Genomic DNA, 23361 nt, shown 5'->3' on the forward strand with positions numbered 1-23361 from the left:
GTTGTACCTGAAAGAAATCTTTTACTGGTAGCATAGATTTTGCTTTGTCTTCCATCTTTTTAAGCACCTCTTCTGCTTTTCCTCCAAACAAGCGGTCCTTATCCAAGAGTGCATCAATTAATTTAGACTTGATGTGATCAGGGAGAGGTTGTGCCTTCAAACCATGCATGTCTCCTAATGACAGATTCTGACACTGCTGTCCTGCTTGAGGCTTCTATGGCATCATATCCACAGTGAAATGAGTGTTTAGCCACTTGACAAGTACAGTGTAGTAAATCTGCTTTTTCGAATTGGCACAGTCAGGAAAGGTTTCAATTTTTTTGCTTTAGTGGTTCCAAAGTGTGTTGTTGATATTTTAACATATGGAACTGACAGTTGAGAGCTCTGATAGCTAAAGTTGCAGAGGTGTATACATTTTTACCCCATATGTCCAGAGCCCTGGAATCCTTGTCAGAAGGAATAGGATTTTAGCTAGCCTTATTTAGGTCCCTGTGTAATGACCTCTGGGTCTGCAGCAGGATTTCTGTACAGGTATTTTTCAGAATCCGGTACTCTGTCATAGGTTCATAGGGTGGTACTAGGCTATTGGCCCTAGGGCCTATACAAGCCTAGCCATAACAATTCCCTGGCTATTTCTTCCCACAGTATTTACTTCCCTGGACCCCTGTCTAGCAAGGCGACTGACGTGAACCCGGGGTGAATTTCCTATCTCCCATCCAATCATCAAGGTTCCTTTTGAAGAGGGCCAAAGAGGTGCTCTGCTTGACCTGTATGGGCAGTCTATTCCAGAGTCTGGGGAGTCTCTGGGTCAGGAACCTATCCCTCCAGCATGTTTTGTTCATTGTGATGACAAGGTTTAGATCCCTGGAGTGTGTGTTTCTGAAGGATTGGGATTTCTTTAAGTGTAGCATGTCCAACAGCTCTGGGTTTGTCATGGCCTTGTATGTTAAGCAGAGATCGCCTCGGAGTAGATGACATGTGGCAGAGTACAGGTGGAGTTTTATTAGACAGTCACTATTGGGCATCTGCTTTAGGCCTGTGATTCTTTTAGTGAGGTATTTCTGCGGCCCTTCCAGTTGTTGCAGATGTCTTGAGAGGTACATACCAAATGGGGCATTGTATTCTATAATGGGTCTAATGAGGAATGAGTACAGTGGGACAATTACCTCTTTTATTCTGGACGAAAAGCCCTTAGTGATGAGGTGTGCCACATAGAAGGATTTCCTGACTCTTGTGGCGATGTGGTTATCGAAGGTGAGACCACTGTCCACCTGTGTCCCCAAGTCTCTTATCACACTTTCGGTGTTTAGTGTACTGCTACCTATGTGGTAATTCATGGGTACATGTTTTTTCACAAAGGGGATAACTATACATTTCTTGGCACTGAGCTTGAGCCCATGGCTCTGGCACCAAGCATCTGTTTCTGTAAGGCCCTTTTGTAGAATATCCACATCATTTGGGGATTCGATAATGGCTCCCAGTTTGCAGTCATCTGCGAACTTTGTTAGCCAGAGTCCCTTAGTGTTGGCCTATACTTCAGAAAAGTAGAAGCCAAACAAGAGCAGTCCCAGGATTGAACCCTGATGTACTCCACTTGTCTTTAGCTGGATTTGGAGTTGGCTACTTTTACAGTGTGGGTTCTGTCAGTAAGTCAGTTGGCAACCCATCGAGTGACGCAGGGATTAATGCCCAGCTTAGTAAGTTTATCTATGATTCCAGAGTGGGGCATGGTGTCGAAGGCCTTAGCGAAGTCCAGATAGGCTGTGTGGACTGGGAGCAGGTGGGAGGGCGTCAGAGGCTACGCTGGATTCATGGAAAACATCATCCACCACCTCTAAGATTTGGGGGATGACCAAGGGTCTGTGCTGGGGTAGGTCTAGAAACTCTCTTAGTCTTTTCTTAGACTGAGGAAGTTCTGGGATTCCCAGTGGAAATGTTCCCTGAGGGTGTGATGGGTTTCCCCAAAGGACAAGTCTTCGGATGGGGAGGCAGAAGGAATGGATTCCTTTGCATATGAATCCTCATAAGCAGTCAGAGGTTGTTGCTCCTCTTCAAAATCTGAATAATCATATTCCTCAGAATCCTGTTCTGTCAGTATTTCAGGAGAAGGGTGTCTTTTCCTTTTAGAAGTTGTGGCCTGACTGCCCCTGATATGATAGATAAGATCCTCTGTCATATTAAGCATTTGGGCTTCAGGTGGTGGAGCAGGAGTAAGATGGTGGCTAGAGGTAGATTTTCTAGGAGTGGCCTGGCTTCTAGGTCTACGGTCTGAGAGAAATGGTATTCGAATGAGAAGACGTCAGTTTTTGTCTAGATTCGGTAGTGCGAAAGGCCTCCTCGGAAGCTGGTGCCTGCGTCACTGCTCTGGACCCAACTAAGGCAGAGACAACCAAAGGCTTGGAAGACGAAGAAGATTTCTGCGGCATACCAGACTTCAAAAGGGTCTCGGTAGAGGCATGAGTAGATATATCGGGCATCAGGGGCTGCGAAAGCACCTCACTGAATTCCAGAGAACTGACAACCTGCTTAGTGGTAGAGTCGTTGGAAGGCTTAGCCTTGTGTGGTCTGTGTCTCTATCTTTATATCTATGTTTTTTTGGAATGTCTACAGATTGTTGGCTGATGGACGCCATTTTGGAATGCAAAGACGGAAGATTAAAATAACTGTCTACAGTAAAAGCTCTACGACTAATGGTTCTTGCATTAAAGAGGGCAAAGAATCTGCAACAGGGGATGTCGTAGTCTGGGCCTAAACAAGTGACACAGTATGAATGAAGTCTAGGTGTGGGATCTGCTTTCCACAGGCGAGACAATTGTTAACTTTTTCGGACATCGGTTAGTGCAAGAAAAAAAAAAGGATCCCCAACGGGGTATTTAGCTTTAGACATTTTCAGCTGTAATTCAAACTCTGGTAGTGACCAACCGGCACACTTGTGAACTGCTTCTGCTACGGGCTCCACGGCAAGAAAGACTGATGTAATGGTGGCGGCTGCCTTGCTTTATAGCACTGACATCTTGACATCAATCAATAAGTGACAGCAGCCGATGCAGAAAAACACTAACTCTGATATTCGGGCCGGCCAAGGGCTACTACAGCAGGGATAACTCACAGGCGATGACTGCAACAGTGAAACATGAAGAACATCCATGGGGATGGTCCAGGCCATAAATCTTAGGATTCTGAGGAATTCCCTGGCTTAGATGGTTTTGAGAGGGAGGATCTCCTCAAAGAAAGATGAGCATCACAATCTTTTCTGGTGGTAGGCAAGCCATTATTTCCCTTGTCAGAATCTGACATCCTAGGAACACCTGATCTTGACAGGGTATTAGGGAGGATTTTTTGCGATTTATGGTAAATCCCACACCTGTTAGGAGGGACATGGTGAACTGCAGGTGTTGCAAAGCTATGGAAATTGATGTAGTCTGGATAAGGATGTCATCTAGATAGGGGAAAAGTTGTATTCCCTTTGTCCTGGCAAATGCCATTACTGGGGCCAGACATTTTGTGAATACCCTTGGGGCTGTAGAGAGACCAAAGGGTAAAGCACAGAACTGATAGTGTGCAGAATCCACTGAGAAGCGGAGGTACTTTCTGAAACGTGGATGGATAGGAATGTGCAAGTAGGTGTCCTTTATATCCAAGGACACTAGGAATGCATGAGGAAGGATGAGGGTGAGAAGGGTAGGAAGAGAGAACATCCTGAAGGAGGGAACTCGGAGAAAGGCATTGAGGTGGGATAGGTCAGGATAAGCCTCTATGGACCTTCCTTCCTGGGAACCAGGAACATTCTTGAATAAAATCCCCTTCCTCTTGCAGTAGACCTCCTGAATGGTTCCTTGAGCAAGAAGTTCTTGCAGAACTGGTGGGAAAACTGGAATTTGGTCTCAGAATGGATGAGGGATTCTTTTGGGAGTGGATCTGGCCTCCCAGGTCATGAAGTATCCCTGTTTTATGACAGACAGAACCCAGGAGTCCTGGGTAACCTGCTTCCAAGTGGGAAAGGAGAGAGAGAGCACATGGAAAGAGAGGTGTCTGGGTGAAGGGCCTGGTAGTCACAGACTACCAGGATTTCCGTGAAAAGACTGTTTAGAGGATGGAGTAGAGGAGACACACCTAGATGAGGACTGTTTCCTGTGGTCCTTTCTAGGCTTAGCTTGCATTTTCCTAGCGGAGGATCTCACAAAAGAAGTTTTCTGCTGGGTAATTCCTTTGAAAACGTGGAAATGGGCAGACAAAGATATGTCTCAATTCCTGCAGTTCCTTGCCTTTGGGTTGGAGGGCCTTAAACAGCACAGCAGGTGATGAACCAAACAGGTTTTTGTTGTCCAGGGGCACATCCAGGAGCTTGAATTTGATGTCATCAGTGAAGGGTTGCAATCTTAACCAAGAGTACCTCCTAATGACAGATCCAGAGACAGCAGCCCTTGCTGATGCTTCTACAGCTTTGTAGCTGCACTTGAGGGAGTGTTTGGTCACTTGTGTGCAGGAGTTAAGGAGAGAGGAAATCTTGGCACTAGCAGGGGAGTCAGGGAGCTCTCCCAATTGCTTGAGCACATCTTCCAAGAGAGCCAAGGAATACTTGGCCATGTGCATCTGGTAGCTGATGGCTCTTATTGCTAGGGTGGCAGAAGTATAAACGTTCTTCCCCAGATGTTGCATCATTCTGTTCTCTTTATCAGAGGTCAGAAGAAAAGTTGAGGAAGTAACATGGAGGTTTTGTCAGTGGTCACGGAAATGACTGCAGGACCTGCAGATGGGGCTTTGTAGAGGAAGGCTGCTCTCTCGGGCACCTTGTAGAATCTATCTGGATGCTTGGGTGCTGGGGACTGTGAGTCAGGGTTTTTAGAAGCAGCCATGAAAGCATCCAGAAAAGCCAGGTGTACTGGGGGCACAGCAGAAGGGCTAGGAGACTCCAACTGTAGTAGTTCATAGTAGCTCTTTTGGGTCTCAGTGACTTGACTGCTGTCCCATTTGAAGACGTTTTGCATCTTTGTGATGGTCTCACCAAAGGTGAGATCCGCACCTGGGGAGACAGTGCTGTTGGACTCCTCCTCTGGGGAAGCATATCCCAGAGGAGAAGCAATTTGTGAACAGTAGTTGAAGGATCCATCTTCTGATGAACCCTCTTCTCTTGAGGAGATGTCAGGAGCAGGTTCCTTTGCGGTAAAGGGCGTAGGGACATGGGAAGGTGTCTGGCCTTGATGCAAGGCCCGGAAGCCATTGAGAAGGCCTTAAGTGAAGGCCTGCCAATCTGGAGGCTGTTCGACAGGTGAAGAAGACACAGGCTGAGAAACATGTTTTGTTTTCTGTTTTCTCTTCTTATGGGTCTCTGGTGGAGAGGATTCTGAAATACGGTGGAGGGTAGGAAGACCTGACGCTGGCTGGCACTCCACAATGTCAGAAACTATGTCCTTGCGTATGATTTGAGAGATACCACATTAGACCCTTGGATACAACAAGCCTAGGTTCCCCCCTTGGCGACCAAATCGGATGCCTGAGATTCTCTCTGGGACATGACATTGGGCAAAGAACTGATATTCTCAGGGTCTTCTACCGAAGGAAGCTCAGAGGACTCTGGCTCTTAATCCAGGCCTTCACCAGCCTCGAGAGGTACGGCTGGAGTGGTGGACGCAGCAGTCAGTTCACGCCTAATCGTTTTGGCCTTCTCGACTTGGAGCTCGTCCGAATGTCCCGATGTTGGGTCCATCCTAGAAGCTAAATGTTTCAGTCTCTGATTCTCAAGGTATATTTTTAAGGCAGCTAGATGACTTATAAGGGTCTTGGGAATAAAGTCTGACAAATACTACAGGTGGTATGGTCGTGTTCTCAGAATAGGCAGAGCCCATATGAATCCTTACGTGGAATTTGCCTTCCACACCTACACTTACCCTTCCTACCTGACATGTAACCCAAAACAGTAACAAGTAACAAAACAGAAAAAGGGGTACTTATCTGGAGTCAGATGTAGGAAACTGATTCTTCTGGAAAAGTGACGACCGGAGATGACAGTCACACAGGTGGCAGAGAAGTTCTGAGGAAGGTATGTGCTGATGTCTGCTTTATACCAGATGTCCGTTTACGACAGATCTCCGAGAGGCGCAGGACATCGCGCACACCCTAGTGGTACCATTTAACTTTTGTATAACAGCCAGACATATGAGAGTTCACCAGAGGCAAACTCCTTGATGTCGTGAATACAGCAGCATATGAATAGGAGGACATCATGTTTTACTCGTGTTAGCTAGGATATGAATGACTGATTGACAAAGGTCAACACTAAGAAGCTGTGGCATATATTAATACTACATACAGCTGTGATGCACAGCTGCTGTAACACAGCTCACCAGTGCAGCTAGACATACTAAAGAAACCCAGCGGTAAGTTCTTTACAGGAGTAAAACACAAGAGGAATGAAGTCAGGGTTTGTTTAGGTAGGTGAATGGGAGGGTATAAATTGAGAGAAGACTTGAAATAAAACAAAGAGGTGTTTAACCTTGCACTATACAACTCTTAGTTTTATGTGCCTGGATATGAGGCCATGTATTTCTCAGACCACAGGTGAATAGACACTGGAAGAAACAAGGCCATCTAACTTTCCCTTCAGTGCAGGTTACTTTGAGATAGGATGCCGGGTGACATCACACTGGTACAAGAAGACATACGTTTGCAAATATCCTTTCACATCAGTGTGAGTTGTGGCAGTGAGGTAATACAGCAATCAGATCTGATGATGATGGGGACAGTGAAACCCACCCAAAAGCTAATAAATTTCAGTTTTAATGTTCTAGTTTTGTTTATAAATGAACTAATAATGTTACACCTCTGTACAATGCAAGTGTTAGGGATTTCTGAAAACTGTAGGATCCATAGGTGATACAAAACAATGCCCCTGTCTTCACAGTAAACATGAACATCAGAGGTAGAATTTTAATTCCAGAAAATCATAGGTTATCTGTTGAAACTATTTCAAACAGTTAAGTGAGAAACATTTGCATTCTGTTGTCCAATGTAGTGTTTTAGGCAGGCTATAGTTTGTTTTAGAAGCCAGCAAACTTCTCTACGGGTTTTATTTTCAAACTGGGATAGATAATGAGCTGTCAGTGCCCACTCACTCATCACCAGTGCAACAGCATTCTGTGGCATGGCCATCATACAGGCAGCCATGAAAAGTGTTTCCATTTTCCTTTAACCCTGCCCACGGTGGCATACATGAGCACCCATGTCACCAGATGGGCATCCTATGTCCTCTTCTTCATGTGTACATGCTCCTACAGCCCCCATCACCAGTCCATATTCTGTAGCCTTATGGTAGCTGGTTGCATTCAAGCCTTCACTTGCACAGGAGCAGAGTGTCTGATCAGAACACACCAACACCGCTCCATCCCAGGATGGATAAGCTGGCATAAGTAGCTCATTCCCACCCCTCCTTTGCCCAGTTCTTCCAACTGAGGAGCCACTATTTGAACTTGGGATACCTGGGTTGCAACTGGGGCTTTATCCCACTACGCAACAGTACTGGGCTAGCCTATTTCCTGTTTTGCTAGCAAGGTTTGATGAAGGATTTTTCAAAGTATTGCAATGACATGTTTTTGATTGTTTTGACAGAGTAACTCCAGTACTGTTGGCCTGTCTGTTACAAAATTCACTTAAAAGTTTTAGGTTGAACTTTAGAGATTATTGATTACTGTACTGCTCAGGACAACAAAAAAACATTAGCATATGCTTCAAATAACCTTATTTTGCATCTGAAAAGTATGGCTGCTCTGCTCAATTAGTATACAACATAACAATACTACACATGCAAAATAAAACGTCCCTTACACAGCATATGCAGGTCACGAAAAATTGTATAAGGTAGAATGCTGAAATACGAGGGAAAACAGAGGGAGAATAAGAGAAGTAGAAAGTGGAAAAAAAGAGAAAGGAGTAACATTAAGGGAATAATCAGAAAAAAATGAGTTTCAAGTGTCTGAGTATCTCAAAAAGTAGCAGAGGATTAAAGGAAGATTTTTTTGCTGTAAAACTAGACTGTACATATAATAAGGGGTATTAAGAAAAAAAGAGGGCAGGACGCAGACAGGAGAAGAAGGAAGACGGTTCCAAAGGAGATACGAGGACTAGTAATGAAAAAGAAGGGGTATTGTACAGAGACATAGCGTTAAGCAGAAAACACGCTGAGAATAGTGTGTAAAGAACAGGAAGATAAAGGAAAGAGTAATCTGACAGAGGAAGACTGAAGAAGATAGAGTGGGATTAGTTTGGAACAGAAATCTGTAAGGGGTTGAAAGGATTTAGTTAAGAGGACCAAAAACGAAATCTGTTATATTGATGGATTAATACACCTGGACAGTTAAAAAAATAACACAGAAGGAAGGAAAGAAAATGAAAAGCAGAGACATGAAATATAAGAATCAGGAATTATTCACATTCCGGGAGGAGGGGAAAGGTCAAAAGAGGCATCAGAGGAGATATGTGATAAATCGGGGGGGGGGGGGGGTATTTTCAGGAACAATGTATAAAGAGTCTGAGAATTAACAGGTATAAAAAAGGGACTGAGGAGGAATAAGAACGCAGGCTGGATTAACTAAAAGCTAAAACATGTAAAGGGAGATGAAAGAAAGAAGATGCTGCCAATGAAAATGGACAACAAAAATGACTGAAATAATGCTTCGGGAGAAATCATGGAAGGAGGGTGGGCAGAAAGTTTAAAAAATGAAGATGACTGAATTTGTACAAAACATATCAGGTCAAGAATGGAAAAGGCTGATGCCTGCAAGGTAGTGATGTGTAGTTAAAGCACTATTAATGAAGACAGGCACAGAGAAGAGTACATGTGTGCATTATTCATGTGGCTGGACAAATCTAACATATATAGTTAGCCATTATTCTTTTGTGGACCAGAAAGTAAGCAGAGATGGAAAGTGACCGACTATTACATTTATCTTAGCTTTACATTCTTAGTTGACATTTTAATACTTACCACTGTGTACAAAAACAAGCTGTCCCTCATTGATGTGAGCCTGTGTAAAGTTCAGGATGTCTTTATGAGGAGATGACTTGAGGGCCACATGACCATTGCTTGGAGGAGTGAGAGAGTATATAACCTTCTCAGGTGGTGAATCCTTATCTTCTGTTCTGAGGTCATCTGCAGTGATTTTAGTAACTGATCCTACCCAAACCTAAGTAAAAACATGAGAACTCAGGCAACAATCACAATAATTTTTTTTGCCAAACTGTTCAGCTCTAATGCATTAAGACCTTAACTCAGTATACAGCTACAAGAAAACTAGAGTTTATGCTTTTACAAAGATAATTACATTACAAATACACGACAATAAATCTGGTGGCTCTTACAGAAAATTAATCACGTTTTTATCAATAGCTAATTTTTTTTGATACACAGTATCTGATTAAACTTCCAACTGAAAAAGTAACACACCTTATGATAAATATGCATATAATAATAATCATAATACACAAAGATACAGCATATGGAAATGAGAATACATTGCTTGTTGTACAGCCAGCAGCAGTGCTGTAAACCTCATCCTGAAGACTTACATCCCCCAAGACATACTCTATTTTCTAGTGACACCAGTGCTCAGTCTTGATTATTTTTTTTCCACTGACTTTTACTCCCATGTACCCCTTGTTCAGCTGCAGCTTTGAAATGCATAAAAGTACATTTCACAGTACTACAAATTCCATGATCCCCACAACATGCAATGCTGCAAACAATTACCCACAGTATCAATGGTGCTGTCTTGGACACATAACTGAAATCTGGTCAACATATATAAACTATCATAACTTATACAAGCCAAAAATTAGGCATGCACTTTACAGACAAACCATTTATGATCACTTCATGTTATGTCACCAAAAATGTTTCTTCTAACTAGTCTCATAAGCAAGCAATAATGCCCAACAGGGTGTGTGCGTGTTACTGTGTAAATAACACATACCTAGGGGTGGACAGCTTCTACACCACTGGAAGTCATTATTTACACAGTAAACACACACCCTGGAGGTTATTATTGTGCTTATAGAATGGGCTGACTGTAAAACTGTTCTATTTTACTTAGCAATATTTTCTATCATTGTGTGTGTGTGTGTGTGTGTGTATATATATATATATATATATATATATATATATATATATATATATATATATATATATACACACACACACACACACATACATATATATATATATATATATATATATATACTTTTTGGTTATGTAAAATACTTCCTCTGCCTAATGTTTCAAACTTACTGTAATATATGTAAATACATATGAACATACATACAAATATTTCAAAAGCACAGACATTAATGCCCTTCTACCCTGCTGCCAATATATCAAAACACTTGTTCCCATAAGTGTGCAGGCTGTTCTTAGAAATATCTAAACTAGTACTTGTTTTAATGTAATTTGATAGTTTGTTCCATACATCAGCTGCTCTCTCAGAGAACCAATTAGTACACTTCTCATTGCAACAGAATCTCCATAGGCTGTCTGATGATTCCCTACTAATTTTTGATAACCCCAAACATTCCAAAAGGTAGTTGTCTCTAAATGCACTATGTACCTGAATAGGCTCTCCTCTTAAAATATGCATGAGACACACTGTACACATTCAGATATTTTATTCTTTCATAACTACTTAAATTTTCACATCCATGGATGCCCTTGGTATATTTCCATGGTACTCCTTCCAGTTTACTCATGCTTGTTTTCTTATAAGGTTTCCATCTTGTTATTTCATACTCAAGTTTGGGTCTAATACAGCTAACAAACAATGACTTAATCATTTCTGATTTTCCAGACTTTTTAAATCTTTTTATACAACTTACAGTTCTGTAACTATCATTAACCAATTGGTTGATATTATTAGGAAAAACTCAAAGCTGGATCTACCCATATACTCGGGTCCTTAAATGAATCACCAGTTTCAATCACTGTGTGCTGTATTAAATAGTCTGTTCTTGTAACCACCTCCCTAAGCCATCTTAAATAAAGTACTCTCCCTTCTAACATATAGTCTTTCTTAACATATTTACACCTCGTATTACTACACCTAAGCTTTTGCCTTGCTCTAGTTATCTCCCACCTCCAGCCAGTTGACAGCAGGACTAGCTTCACAGAGAAATTATAACTACTTTCTAAAATATGTATTTACCTCATGACAAAATACAACTGAAATAACTTTAATACTCTTTATTTTATATTATTTACACTATTTTAATTGTATTTGGAACTACCTTTACTAATGTTTGGTTCATCCTCTATAATTTGTTAATACTGTTTACTTGTCGTTATATAAACTTTTGTAACTGTTGTTGGAACTTTTCTCACTGGGCAACCACTGAAAATAGGTCTCTCACTCAGTGGACTTTCCCGGTTACCAAATATCAATCAATTAATCAATCAATCAATAAATAAATAAATAAATAAATAAATAAATATTCACCTTTCAGTTTTTGTCTCCCAAATCTCATTTACTTATTTCTGACGCATTTATCGGCATATTATTCTCCTGTGCCCAAACAGCCAATTTAGTCAAGTTCTTTTGCAGACCTGCCTTACATGTAACACATGTAGTCACAGTTTACCCAATTTCAGGTCATCTCTATATACACTGTAGAACACCTCAGATTTAAAAGTTAGATCTGAAAGATATAATCTAAACAAGTAAGGGCCTAAAACAGAGCCCTGTTGGACACCCTGACTGTAACAAAGAATTTTACCTGTCCAATTCCTGTATGAAACTTGCCATGTCCTATTTGTAAGCCATACAGCTATCTATCTTATCAAGAGTATATTGTTCTAATTTACTGATCAGTGTTTTGCATATGACCCTGTCAAATGCTGAAGTTAAATCTATATAAATTACATCACAGCACAATTTTTCATTCATACTTAATTTATTGTGATAGAACATTATGTTACAGATGGTAATAGATCTATTTTAATAGATATACTTTATATCCTCGAAATACTGAAACATCAAAATTCAGTATTTCGAAGCTATAAAGTCGAATTTTTGAAACCGCGAAATCCAAAATCTCGCACACCGGAGATTTTGAATTTCTCACTTCTACTACACACACACACACACACACACACACACACACACACACACACACCATCCTCCCCACACACAAACACGAGCTCTCTACTACATAAAAGCAGGGGGGCAAGCCCCCCCGCACCCCCCACTTAAATATTCTCACTCCGAGGTCGCACTACACACAAACACACACAAAACACCACCGCACAAGCTACAATCTCCTCGCACACACACATCACAGCAACAAGACACACTGGCACACACCACAGCCCCCACCCAAAACCCTTAACACACACACTTATCTGAATCCATAACCACAGCAAAACCTCAGGTGTGAAATTCAAAACCACCGGTATTAGAGGTTTTGAATTTTGCGCTTCTGAGCTTTCACTGTTCTCAGGATTCCACTTTATGGGCCCGAAATACTGAATTTCAATATTTCAGTATTTCAAGCTTCTAAAGTGAATCCATTTTCAACATATGCATGCTGAAATACGGTTTCAAGTCCCAACATATCCATTTCTGACAATAACTTATCTACAACATGAAAGGAGACTTAAGGGTCTATATGATTCTGGATTCGTCCTACTCCCATTTCCCTAAAAGATAGGTTTAATAAGCACGTCTCCAATCTTTAGGAATATCTCCATATTTACATGACCTAGTAAATAATAGATATAATGGTATCTCCCCTTCTTTAAATTCTCCAAGTCTTTTGGGTTTCATATGCCATGATGGGAATGGACCCCATTCCTAAGTCACAGTACGATTAAAGTTCATGAAATTAGTACTGTTTCAATCTTTGATGTCAGCCAAAAGTGCTCTTCGCAGCACCCACAATGTGCCCAGTAATGACTCCTTCTGCAATTCGTACAGGGTTAAATATATTGGTAACATATATAAATATGACTGCAGATTATTTTTTATAAGACCCGTTGCTCCTACTACTATTGGAACTATCTGGGTATCTTTCTTCCACATTGCTCTCGTTTCTGCCTGCAGATCCTGATATTTTATGACTTTGTGTTTCTCTGTATGCAAGACACTGTAGTCACTGGGTTTGGTGATGTCAATGATCAATGTTACTTTTGTCATGTTTTCATGGACCACTATATCTGGTTATCTATCATCTATCTTTTGAACTGTTGGTAATGGATGACCCCATTTGATGTAAACTTCATCATTTTCTATGATGCTTTGTGGCTCATGTTTCCAGTGTTTTTCAGCCACTTCAATACCATAATGTTTGCACAATCTCCAGTGCAACAATTTTGCCACATTATTATACCTTTTATGTATACAGTCCTTCTGCCATTAGTATGTCACAACCAGCAATGAGGTGTGCGACTGTTTCCAATTTGGTTTTACAAAACTTACATTTGCCTGTTTCTCCCAAGTTTAATGGACTTTGTAAACCAACAAGTACGTAGCCCACTATCTTAGGCCACCAATACTAACCTTTTATCTCTTGGTTTGAATTCGCCTCTCCTTAATGTTCCTGATCAACATGAGGTTCTTCCAGAAGTTTTCTATACTTGCAACTGTATTTAGGCATTTTCCACATTTCTTGCCTTCTCATCTGGTCCTTCACCTTATATTCTTTCTTTTTTTTTGGCACATACAGTTGCTGCCTGATTTTTTATCTTCTTCTGTTTTGATTTCCATTCCTGCTTGACGCCGGTATGCTTCTGCTAGATTAAGCAGAGACGTCATCTTAGATTAATTCTCATGTTTCAAAACTTTCACTATGTTTGGGTCTTATGAGGTCAGCAGATGTGTGGAGTCCCACGACTGCAGATCTATGCATGTAATCATTTTCAAGGAGGTCCAGCCCTCCTTCAGAATGGGGAATATATAATCTTGGTATGCACTAATTTTTATAAATCATATGGTGAACATGAAGCATCCTTCTTGTTTTCCTGTCATATCTATCCAACACATTTTGGGGCCAGTCAGTTGCTCCAAAACTGTATGTTAGGACAGGAAGAGCAAATTGGTTTATCGCTTGGATTTTGTTCCTAGATGTCAACGCTGTTTTCAGGATTAATTTAAGTCTTCTAAGGTATTCCTTACTAAGTTTATTCATATTTGTTCATGTTTTATTGTTCATCCTTCATCAGTTTCCAAATATTTATAGACTCCCTCTTGCTCAAGTTCTTGTATATCACATTCTTGTCCCAAACTGAAGTTTTCCTTGGTGCTGCAGTTTTCCTGCTTCAAGGGTTGTTTTTGCACATATACCAAGACCAAATGACATTCTTATATCATCTGAAAAAGTTTTAACAACTTGTAGTTGTGCTTTCAGTTCCTCATCTGATGAACTATACAGTTTTAAATCATCGACAAAGAGAAGATGAGAAGTCTTTACATTTTGTTGTTTAACAAGAGCCAAATTATAGCCATGGCCTAAGCTGTTATAGTAGACAGTTTAACGGATTAAGGGCAAGACAGAATAACAGCAGTGACAGTCACCCTGGAATATTCCCTTTGAATTTTTATCCCTGAAATAATAATTTTTCCTTTATTATGGCTTAATTGCAAAGTGGTCTGCCACTGTTTCATGGTCACTGTAATGTAGTCTATCAGTTTAGTCTGTATCTTACACATTTTTAAGCAGTCTTTTATCCATGAATGTGGGACACTATCAAATGCTTTTTTATAGTCCATCCATGCCATACTTAGGTTCTTCACCTTTTTACAGTTCTCCACTACGACTTTATTTAACAACAAATGATCCTTTGTCCCATATGACTTTCTTCTATTGCCCTTTTGTTCTATTGCTATAATTGAGTTTTCTTCTAAATGACTATAAACTCTGCATTAATTCCAGTGTATAGTTTTCTACGTCGCCGGAAGGCAAGTTATTGGTCTATAGTTTTTAGGGTAGCTTGAAGGGTCACTCTTAAGTGGTAGCATTGTTATTCCTGTTGTTAGCCAGGTTGGTGTCTGTTCAGGGTGAGCATATAAACAAGTTTGTACTCGTAGCCAAATCTTCGTGCAAAGATGTTAATACTTTTAACCTGAAGTTAGGTACTGCATTTGGGCCTGGGGTTTCCCAGTTGGAGGCTTTTCTTAACTTTGTTTTAATTTCTCTGGCTATTCCTTCATCCCATTTCATATCCTGCACCTTTAAACTTCTTATTCTTTATTTTACTTCTTCTATCCATTTAGCATATTTATGTTCCACAGGATCTTCATAAATACTTCTCCAAAATGTATCTATTTCTTCTTTTTTTTGGTGGTCTTTCAATTTCTTTTACCTTGTTTCCCAACCATCTATAAAACTTTTTTGAGTCATCAATAAATTACTTATTTTGTACTTTTCCTTTATATTTATCTGTGTATCTTCTAAGGTTTGCTGCCTGTGCTGAGATTTCTAGCTTATTTGCAATAGTGCATGACAGGATCCTGGTCTGTTTTAATACTGCACATTGCTTTTATTACATCTATCTTTCTTCGTATTTTTGTTGATCGTTCCCTCTTCTATATTATTTTAACACTGACACTCCTGATCTTAACTACTTTATAGTTTTCTCTATTTGATACTTCCATGATGGTATTTGATTTCCCCCCTTCCTTTCCCTCACTACCCTGTGTTCTTGCAGTAGGACTTTATCAGCTATTAATTTAGCTGCACAGTAATATAACCTCAGTTTCTATTTATTTAACTTCTCCATTGCTAATCTCCTTTTCTTCTTTGTCTTCTTATTTTTTGTATTCTAAAGTTTTCTATATCTGGATTCCTATGCCTGTATTTCTCTTCGAATATCTTTGGTACTGCTCTTTTTGTATTGGTTAGTTTTGCTTTCTCCTTTGCATAAATATTACACCATATTAAGTCTCTTTTTCTTTCCCATGTCCATATTTCTTCTTCAGATGTCTTCTGATCTTCCTGCTTCTCCTTACTTTGGGGACTCACTCCACCTTGCTGTGATGTAACCTGTGTTAAGACCTTCTACACCAAATCCTTCACTTTGCAGGCAACTCCATAACTTCACCTGTAATTTTTATAAATTCTACTTTACTAATCTTCTTTTCTATATTCCCTCTTAGTGATGCTATTTTCTTTATTGTGAAATATTCCATATCTGGATGCTTTTGTCTGTATTTCTCTTTGAATATCTTTAGGGCTGCTTTCATTATATTGATTCATTTGGCTTTCTCTTTTGCATAAATATTGCACCATATTAAATCTCTCTTTCTTTTCCATGCCCTTATTTCGCTTTTATACTTTTCAAAAATCTCTAGGTTTTGTTGTTTATATTTTTGCACTTCCTCAGAGGCTTCTTTTTCCGAATAGATCAATGTTTCTTGATCTATATGCTGTTTTTCTTAAATCTGCTGTATTAATGAATACAAATTTTTATTTGAAGCTTCTGAAAGTTTTTCTCGTGGATGTATTTTTCTTTCCTCTGATTTCTCTCTTAATCATTTTGTATATGTTGTGTCTGGAAATTGTGAGCTTTTTGCATAATAGTACCAACACATAACTTCTTTCTTATCCTCAATAGTTATGGCTCTTCTTTGGATTATCAGTTTTTGTGATTTTTCTGGACTACTACTTCCTTCTACAACAGGGGGGCATCCTCTGCCTGTGCCTGGCCCCATTGTTGGAATGTTTCTGTATTTTGAGGGTTCTACACCATCTTTTTCAGCCCTGGCACCAGTGTGTCTACCAGGATTGGGCACTTTTTTATCCTGGGTCTTGTACACCCAGCTATCTTTTTTAAATTTTGACCCACTTCTGTCCATGATACATGCTATAAGTGTTGCCTTGGTGAGATTTTGTGAAAATAAGGGTCCACTTCATGAAGGTACTTACCAAGACTTGAGGATGAATTCAATTTCAGCACAACTACTCTCCCTTGCTTGCTGACTTTTCATTTCTCCACTCGGATCCCATGGTACTGAAAGTTTTTGCTGAAGTGTTCTCAGGTCAGTATTACTAATTCCGTCTCCTCCATGTGCTTTGTTTAGATCCAGTTTGTGTTTTTCAATATTATCCAATTTGATTCCAGTATCTGTGGTTACCTGGATATCATTAGGACAGCTTATCACCCTCTTTGTAAAGCCAAGCCAAACTATTTTGCACAAGAATTTGTAAATATACAATCTATTGTGTCTGAGAATAAATTTTAGAATCTACACACAGTTTATCAATTTGTATATCTTTACTCCTTTCACATACATCTTATGTACCTATAAAAATATTTCCAATTATCCTCAATATCTTTATATAAATTTTATTTAAAAAAATATTGATCTCGTCTCACACTGTGCTTAAATTATTTGTGCAACTTGTTTATTTCAGTTTTCAAAGTTATAATTCAACCTCTCTTCCATTTCTTATATTTTTTGTCTAACACCTTAATCAAGTATCTTGTTCTCATGGAAGTATATCTCCCTGATGTTACATGCCTTTATGCTACATTTTTTGCACGCAATTTCTCTTTCAAAAATTTCCACATTCCATCTGCAGTTTTTCCACTGATAAGTTTTACATAGTGACTGTTTTGCTTACATATAATCTGTAATTAATCTGCTGTGCACTGGTTTAGATTTCAGTTTGCAGAATTATCTAGCAACAAATTAACCTTTATAACTCTGTGATCACTGCACATCAATGGTGGTAAAACTTGACTTGAAGTAACAGTAATTTCTTTAGGAACACAATGTCTAGTATGTTTTTTCTACAATCTGAAGCAACTGTTGTTCCTGAACATATGGTGTGAATAATTTCCTTACTAATGTTGTGAATTAATATTATTCCAATCGGTTTTTGGTAAATTTAAGTAGCCAGCTATTATTATTCTTCCCTACTGAGTCATGCAAAAAATGTATGAATTCCTCTAGGTCATTGGCACTTGACTTTGATGGTCTATACACTCCAACAATAGTTTTATGTTCCTGGGTTGTCTTTATTTTCACAGTTACACAATCTATAGTATTGGTGTTACCATTGAACATGTAACAATCACAGGTCCCATAACTATCTTCAGTCCCTACCATACAACCTTCACCTGATTTTTTTGTTGGAATGTCTGTTCCAGTAAAAACAGTTATACCCTGACAGAACTGATTTCCAGTCATTGTTCTTTAGCCACGTTTTACAAACAATAACAATATCAGTCTTGTTGGAGCATAACAAATTTTCCAGTAAAAAAAAACTTTACTATTAATGCTTCTAGCATTAACAACCATCAGAGATGCATCAAATGTTCCAATCATCCAGTCTAGTGTAAGTCAAATACTGCAAAATATCTGCTGCAAAAAATCTCTTTCTTGACCTTGATAAATGCATGCCATCATATCTGAACACCTATTCCCAAAACTAGGCTTAAATGCTTAACACATTTCCATTTTTTAATGGGACATTTTTCCATGTAGGTATTTACCCCCAAAAATCTTTTCATTTATGGTGATCTATCAACACAGAATTTCCTCACTACTGTAGACACGTGATGGTCAAAGGTTAGACTGCTGTCTTTGTGTATCCCTAAGTCCCTGACTACTGGGTCAACTCTAAGGGGTGTGCTGTTGATATGATAGTTATCAGGAGTGCATGACTTCCCAAAGGATACCATTATGCATTTCTTGGCATTTAGTTTTATCCATTGCCCTGACACCAATTATCTGTCTGCTTCACCCCTTCCTGGAGAACATTTGTGTCAGTGTGGGATTCCGTGCAGCTCCAAATTTGAAATCATCTGCAAATATAGTCAGCCACAGACCACTAAGACTGAACTTGATTTCAGAGAAGTAAATGCCAAAAAGGAGTTGTCCAAGGACCAATCCCTGAGGGACTCCACTTGTGACTGGCCTCTTTGTAGAAGTGGACTCCCCAATTCTAACTTTCTGGGTCCTGTCTGTGAGCCAGTTGGCTATCCACCGGGTGCCATATGGGTGTGTACCTAACCTTTTGAGTTTGTCAACAATGCCTCAGTGGAGTACTGTGTCAAATGCCTTGGCCAGGTCAAGGTAGGCAGTGTGAATCATTTTGCTCCCATCTATTGCTTTGGTGACCTTCTCAAAGAAGTCTACCAGGTTGAGTAGGCATGACCTGCCCTTGATGAAACCGAACTGGGTTGGGTCCAGTGTCTAAAGATTTACTATATCACTGTTGTTCATTTCCGTGATAATTCTTTCCATGGCTTTACATACAAGACTAGTGAGACTTATGGGCCTGTAGTTTCCAGGGCTTGTAGATAGCCCACCTTTGTGCAGAGGAATGACTGTTGCTGTTTTCTATTCATGAAACATGAAGCCTGTTTGGAGGCTACAGTTAAATAGCAATTGCAAACTGACAGGTCATGTTTCATGCTATTTAGAAGGCATCCTGGAAAACTGTCTGGGCTCACTGATGCAGTGTTCTTGGCCTTAGAGAGAGCATTAAGCACCTGTTCCCTGTTGATAGCAGGGGGAGTTATATTTCACAGTACTTCCTGTGGGAAGGTTGAGGGGGACAGAGTGGTAAAGTTGAAGCTGAATTTATCGGTCAGTAGGTTTGCTATATCTTCTGGCTCAGTACATGTGGCTCCACTGACAAACTCTGCACACACCTGTACATTGCCTTGAGGTTGTGGACATAGTTAAAGACTGCTTTGTGGTTGTCCTTGGCCTAGGAAGCCAAATGTACCTACTTTATTTGTCCTCTGAGCTGTTTGTTTAATTTCGGGAGAGTGATTTTATCCTGCTGGGTGCTGCACCTCCTAATTTTTGCCATGTTTTGCTTTTCTTCTTCTGTAATACAGCCTATGGACTTTGTGAGTCCACCTCAGTGGCTTTTTTTTAGTTAGTTCTGTATTTCATCCTGGTGGGTACAACTGCCTCTATGCAGCTATAAATATCATTATGTAGGGTTTCTGTGAAAAGCTCTGCATAGGCAGCAGGGTTTATGGGGCTTGACATTTTGCCAGGTTATCACTTAATAGCAAGAAGTTAGCCTTACATTAGTTCCTGAATATTCTACATTTAGCTGGGTGTCCAGGTTTTATTTTTACTTCAAATGAGACTATTTTGTGGTCTGACCTTACCAGGGCGGACATTACAGTACGGGGTGTGGAGCACTTTCCCATATTAGTGAGGACCAGATACAGTATGATTGCATCCCTGGGTGTTGTACTGACAATCTGGTCCAGGGAATTTGTGTTTACAAAATCCAGGAATCTCTGTGCCTGTACATTTGGTGTAGTATAGGATTCACAGTTAATAGTGGGGTAATTAAAGTTGCCTAACAAAAAGCCGAAAGAATAAGAAGAAACAATATGGTATTGGGTTGGATGGTTAGTGTTTCCAGTAAGTTTAAATACAAGGCATGGGTTTTCTCGGTCATAGAAGGGGACCTACTGCTTGTAAGGAAGTGGTATTGTCTTTTGCCTTTGGTGATTTGAACGTGGAGAAGCTCAAGTGCATTGCCTTGTTTGACCAGCTTTGAAGTATATTTAGTTTTGATGTAAATCGAGACACCTGTACTTTTAGTCTCTGTCTGTGTAGTAGCTGGTCTAAATGTGTGGAAGGCATTATAACCATGCACTGTCGGTGTGCTGTCCATGGCTTTACACCATGTCTCTGTGGCAGCATAGACATCAGCATTCTCTAGGGTGAAGAGAGCGGGTCTATATCACAACACCGAAAGTTCACAATTTTGAATGTTCTTACATCGACCCCTAATCAGCGAACAGTGACAACATCGAACATTCAGAACAGCAAACTGTTTCCTAGGGAAAAAAATTGCTGTTCCAAAACACATACACAAAACAAATGCACACCAAACAAACAGAAATCCACACACATACACCAAAAATCTTACAGCTAACCCTACACTAAACTGTACAAACACCACTGTCACTATTGCACACTCACCTCACCCCAGCCCTAACCCTAACTCACCTAACCCGTCCTAACCCTCATGTCCACACAATCACACACAAACCTCCCTCGTGCCCTAACCCTAACTCATCTAACCCATGCCCAATCACATAATTACCTGAACCCGACCCTTAACTTTCCACCACAGCACTGAAAATAGCAAAATGACAGAAACTGACAACCAAATTCTTTCCCTAGGAAAAAATTTGGTTATCTGTCATTTTGCTATTTTCAGCGTTCGCTGAATAGGGGTTGATGTAAGAACATTCAAAATTGTGAACTTTCGGTGTTGTGATACAGACCCGAAGAGAGCTTCTAGAAATGGAGTTTTTTTGTTTAGACTCCTAGCATTCAGCAGTAATACCTTTAGATTTTTTTTGGGGGGTTTTGATTTGCTATGTTGGAAGTACTTTCAGTTTGGCATTGCCTAAAAAAGGCACTATGGGAAAGACGATGTTTTAGCTAATATTCAAAAGCCTTGAGGGGAGAGGTGCAGACCATCCCTGGCAAAGCAGTGTGGTCTGTTGAACATCTCCTTCCATGCTGACAAATACTGCACCCCCTTAGAATGACACCAGAATCAAAATAATACAGTTTTGTACCTACCATAAATGTAGATGTTCGAGTGTATACACTGCTGCAGTCATTACACTTGGGTTCCCCAGTCGGCCTGAGTTCCAAAGTCTTGGTCTGGCGTCGGTTGCTGTTGCCTCCTCCCTGACGTCAGTGCGACAGGGGTATGCAGCCGACGCTATTTTCTTCAGTTTTTCTTGCCCCAGATGTCAGTTGCCTCTAAATAGGTAGGCAATTCCAATTGCTAATAAAACATACATAAGAAAAGCAAAAAACAACCTACGGCTACCAGCAAATACTCCCCATAGGTAGTAAGGGTAGAAGACATAGGTACGTACCAGCCAGTAAGAGGGGAAGGAGGGAGGGTAACCTGGATTGCAGCAGTGTTTACACTCGAACATCTACATTTATGGTAGGTGCAAAACTGTACTATGTTCATCATGTTACACTGCTGCAGTCATTACACTTGGGTAGAATCCCAAAGCTGAGGTAGGGTGGCTGGTTCTATAAGGCATTAGGGGTGGCTATAAGGCCCTGCAGCACTGCAGTGGCGAAGCCAGCTCTGGATTTAGAGTATAGAGGCAGATGGTAATGCTTGGTGAAGGTATGTACAGAACTCCAAGTTGCTTCTTCCAAAATATCCTTGATAGGTACTCCCCTGAGGTAGGCAGTTGAAGTGGCTGTTGCCGTGGTGGAGTGAGATCTAATGCTGCTAGGTACAGGTTTTCCATGGTATGTGTAGCAGAAATGTATACAATGTCCTATCCATTTTGAAATAGTCTGTTTTGAAATGGCTTTTACCTGTGCTCCTGCAGCATATGCTACCAATAATTGCTCAGATTTTCTGAAAGCTTTGTTTTTGTCCAAGTAGAAGCGTAACTGCCTGTGAATGTCCAAAGAGTGCAGTAGTCTCTCTCCCCTTTATTCTGTGGTTTAGGATAAAAAGTTGTTAGGTGAATAGTTTGGTTTAGAGCCACACTGGATACCACCTTTGGCATAAACGTAGGGATAGTGCTTAAAGACACCCTGTCCTGGTGGAAAATGAGGAAAGGTTCCACTGCCATTAGTGCCTGTAATTCTGAAACTCTTTGCGCTGATGTTATTGCCAGGAGAAGAGCAGTTTTCCAAGAGATATATTTTAATTCTGCTGTGTTAGCTGGCTCAAAAGGAGGTAAAGTTAGTCTTTCCAAAACAAAGTTGAGGTCCCAGGTTGGAGTAGGTGCTCTATGGGGCGGTCTTATGTTTTTAGCCCCTCTGAGGTAGTTTTAACAGAGGATTAGAGAAGATTGGTGGATCCGTGTTGTAATGAGCAGAAATGGCAGAGGCGTGGATCTTGATGGATGAGAAGGAGAGGCCTTTGTCCAGCATTTCAGTTAAGTATTGTAGTATCTGAGGAATGTTTGGGACAAGAGGGTCAAGGCTGTGAACATGGTTCCAGGCACAGAATCTCTTCCATTTATCCGAATAGGCTTTTCTGGTACTAGGCCTTCTGGCCTCCAGAATGACATCCATAACAGCTTTGGAGAGAGGCATTGCTGGTTTGACTAAGGAATCTTCCATGCAGCAAGGTTTAAAGTCTTTAGCTGGCTGTGTAATATTTGATTGTTGTGCTAAGTCAGCAGATGTGGGATTTGAGGCAAAATCCAGGGTGGTTCTTGTGCTAAGCTCCTTAAGATTGGGTACCAGTGCTGGCGTGGCCAGTCTGGTGCAATCAGGATCATCTTTGGCTCTTCTTGCCTGGCTTTTATGAGTACCTTTGGCAGGACAGGTAGTGGTGGAAAGCGTATACTTGCAGGTTCTCCCAGCTGAATGAGAGGGCATCCCCTTTCCATGCTTGTGGATG

At 40.4% G+C, this 23361-nt stretch overlaps 1 protein-coding gene across 1 annotated transcript in view; it reads right to left on the reverse strand.

The window, feature by feature from the left end:
• LOC122795939 (chondroitin sulfate proteoglycan 4-like) overlaps nucleotides 1-23361 on the reverse strand; it is a 923439-nt gene that overhangs the window by 622701 nt on the left and 277377 nt on the right. Inside the window, exon 6 of the mRNA XM_044064421.1 lies at nucleotides 8981-9179. Coding sequence (XP_043920356.1) covers nucleotides 8981-9179 — 199 coding nt within the window. The remainder of the gene's footprint in view (nucleotides 1-8980; nucleotides 9180-23361) is intronic.

Source organism: Protopterus annectens, chromosome 2.part2 (genome assembly GCF_019279795.1).
Source record: "Protopterus annectens isolate FY-2018-M chromosome 2.part2, PAN1.0, whole genome shotgun sequence".
NCBI classification, from domain to species: domain Eukaryota; kingdom Metazoa; phylum Chordata; order Ceratodontiformes; family Protopteridae; genus Protopterus; species Protopterus annectens.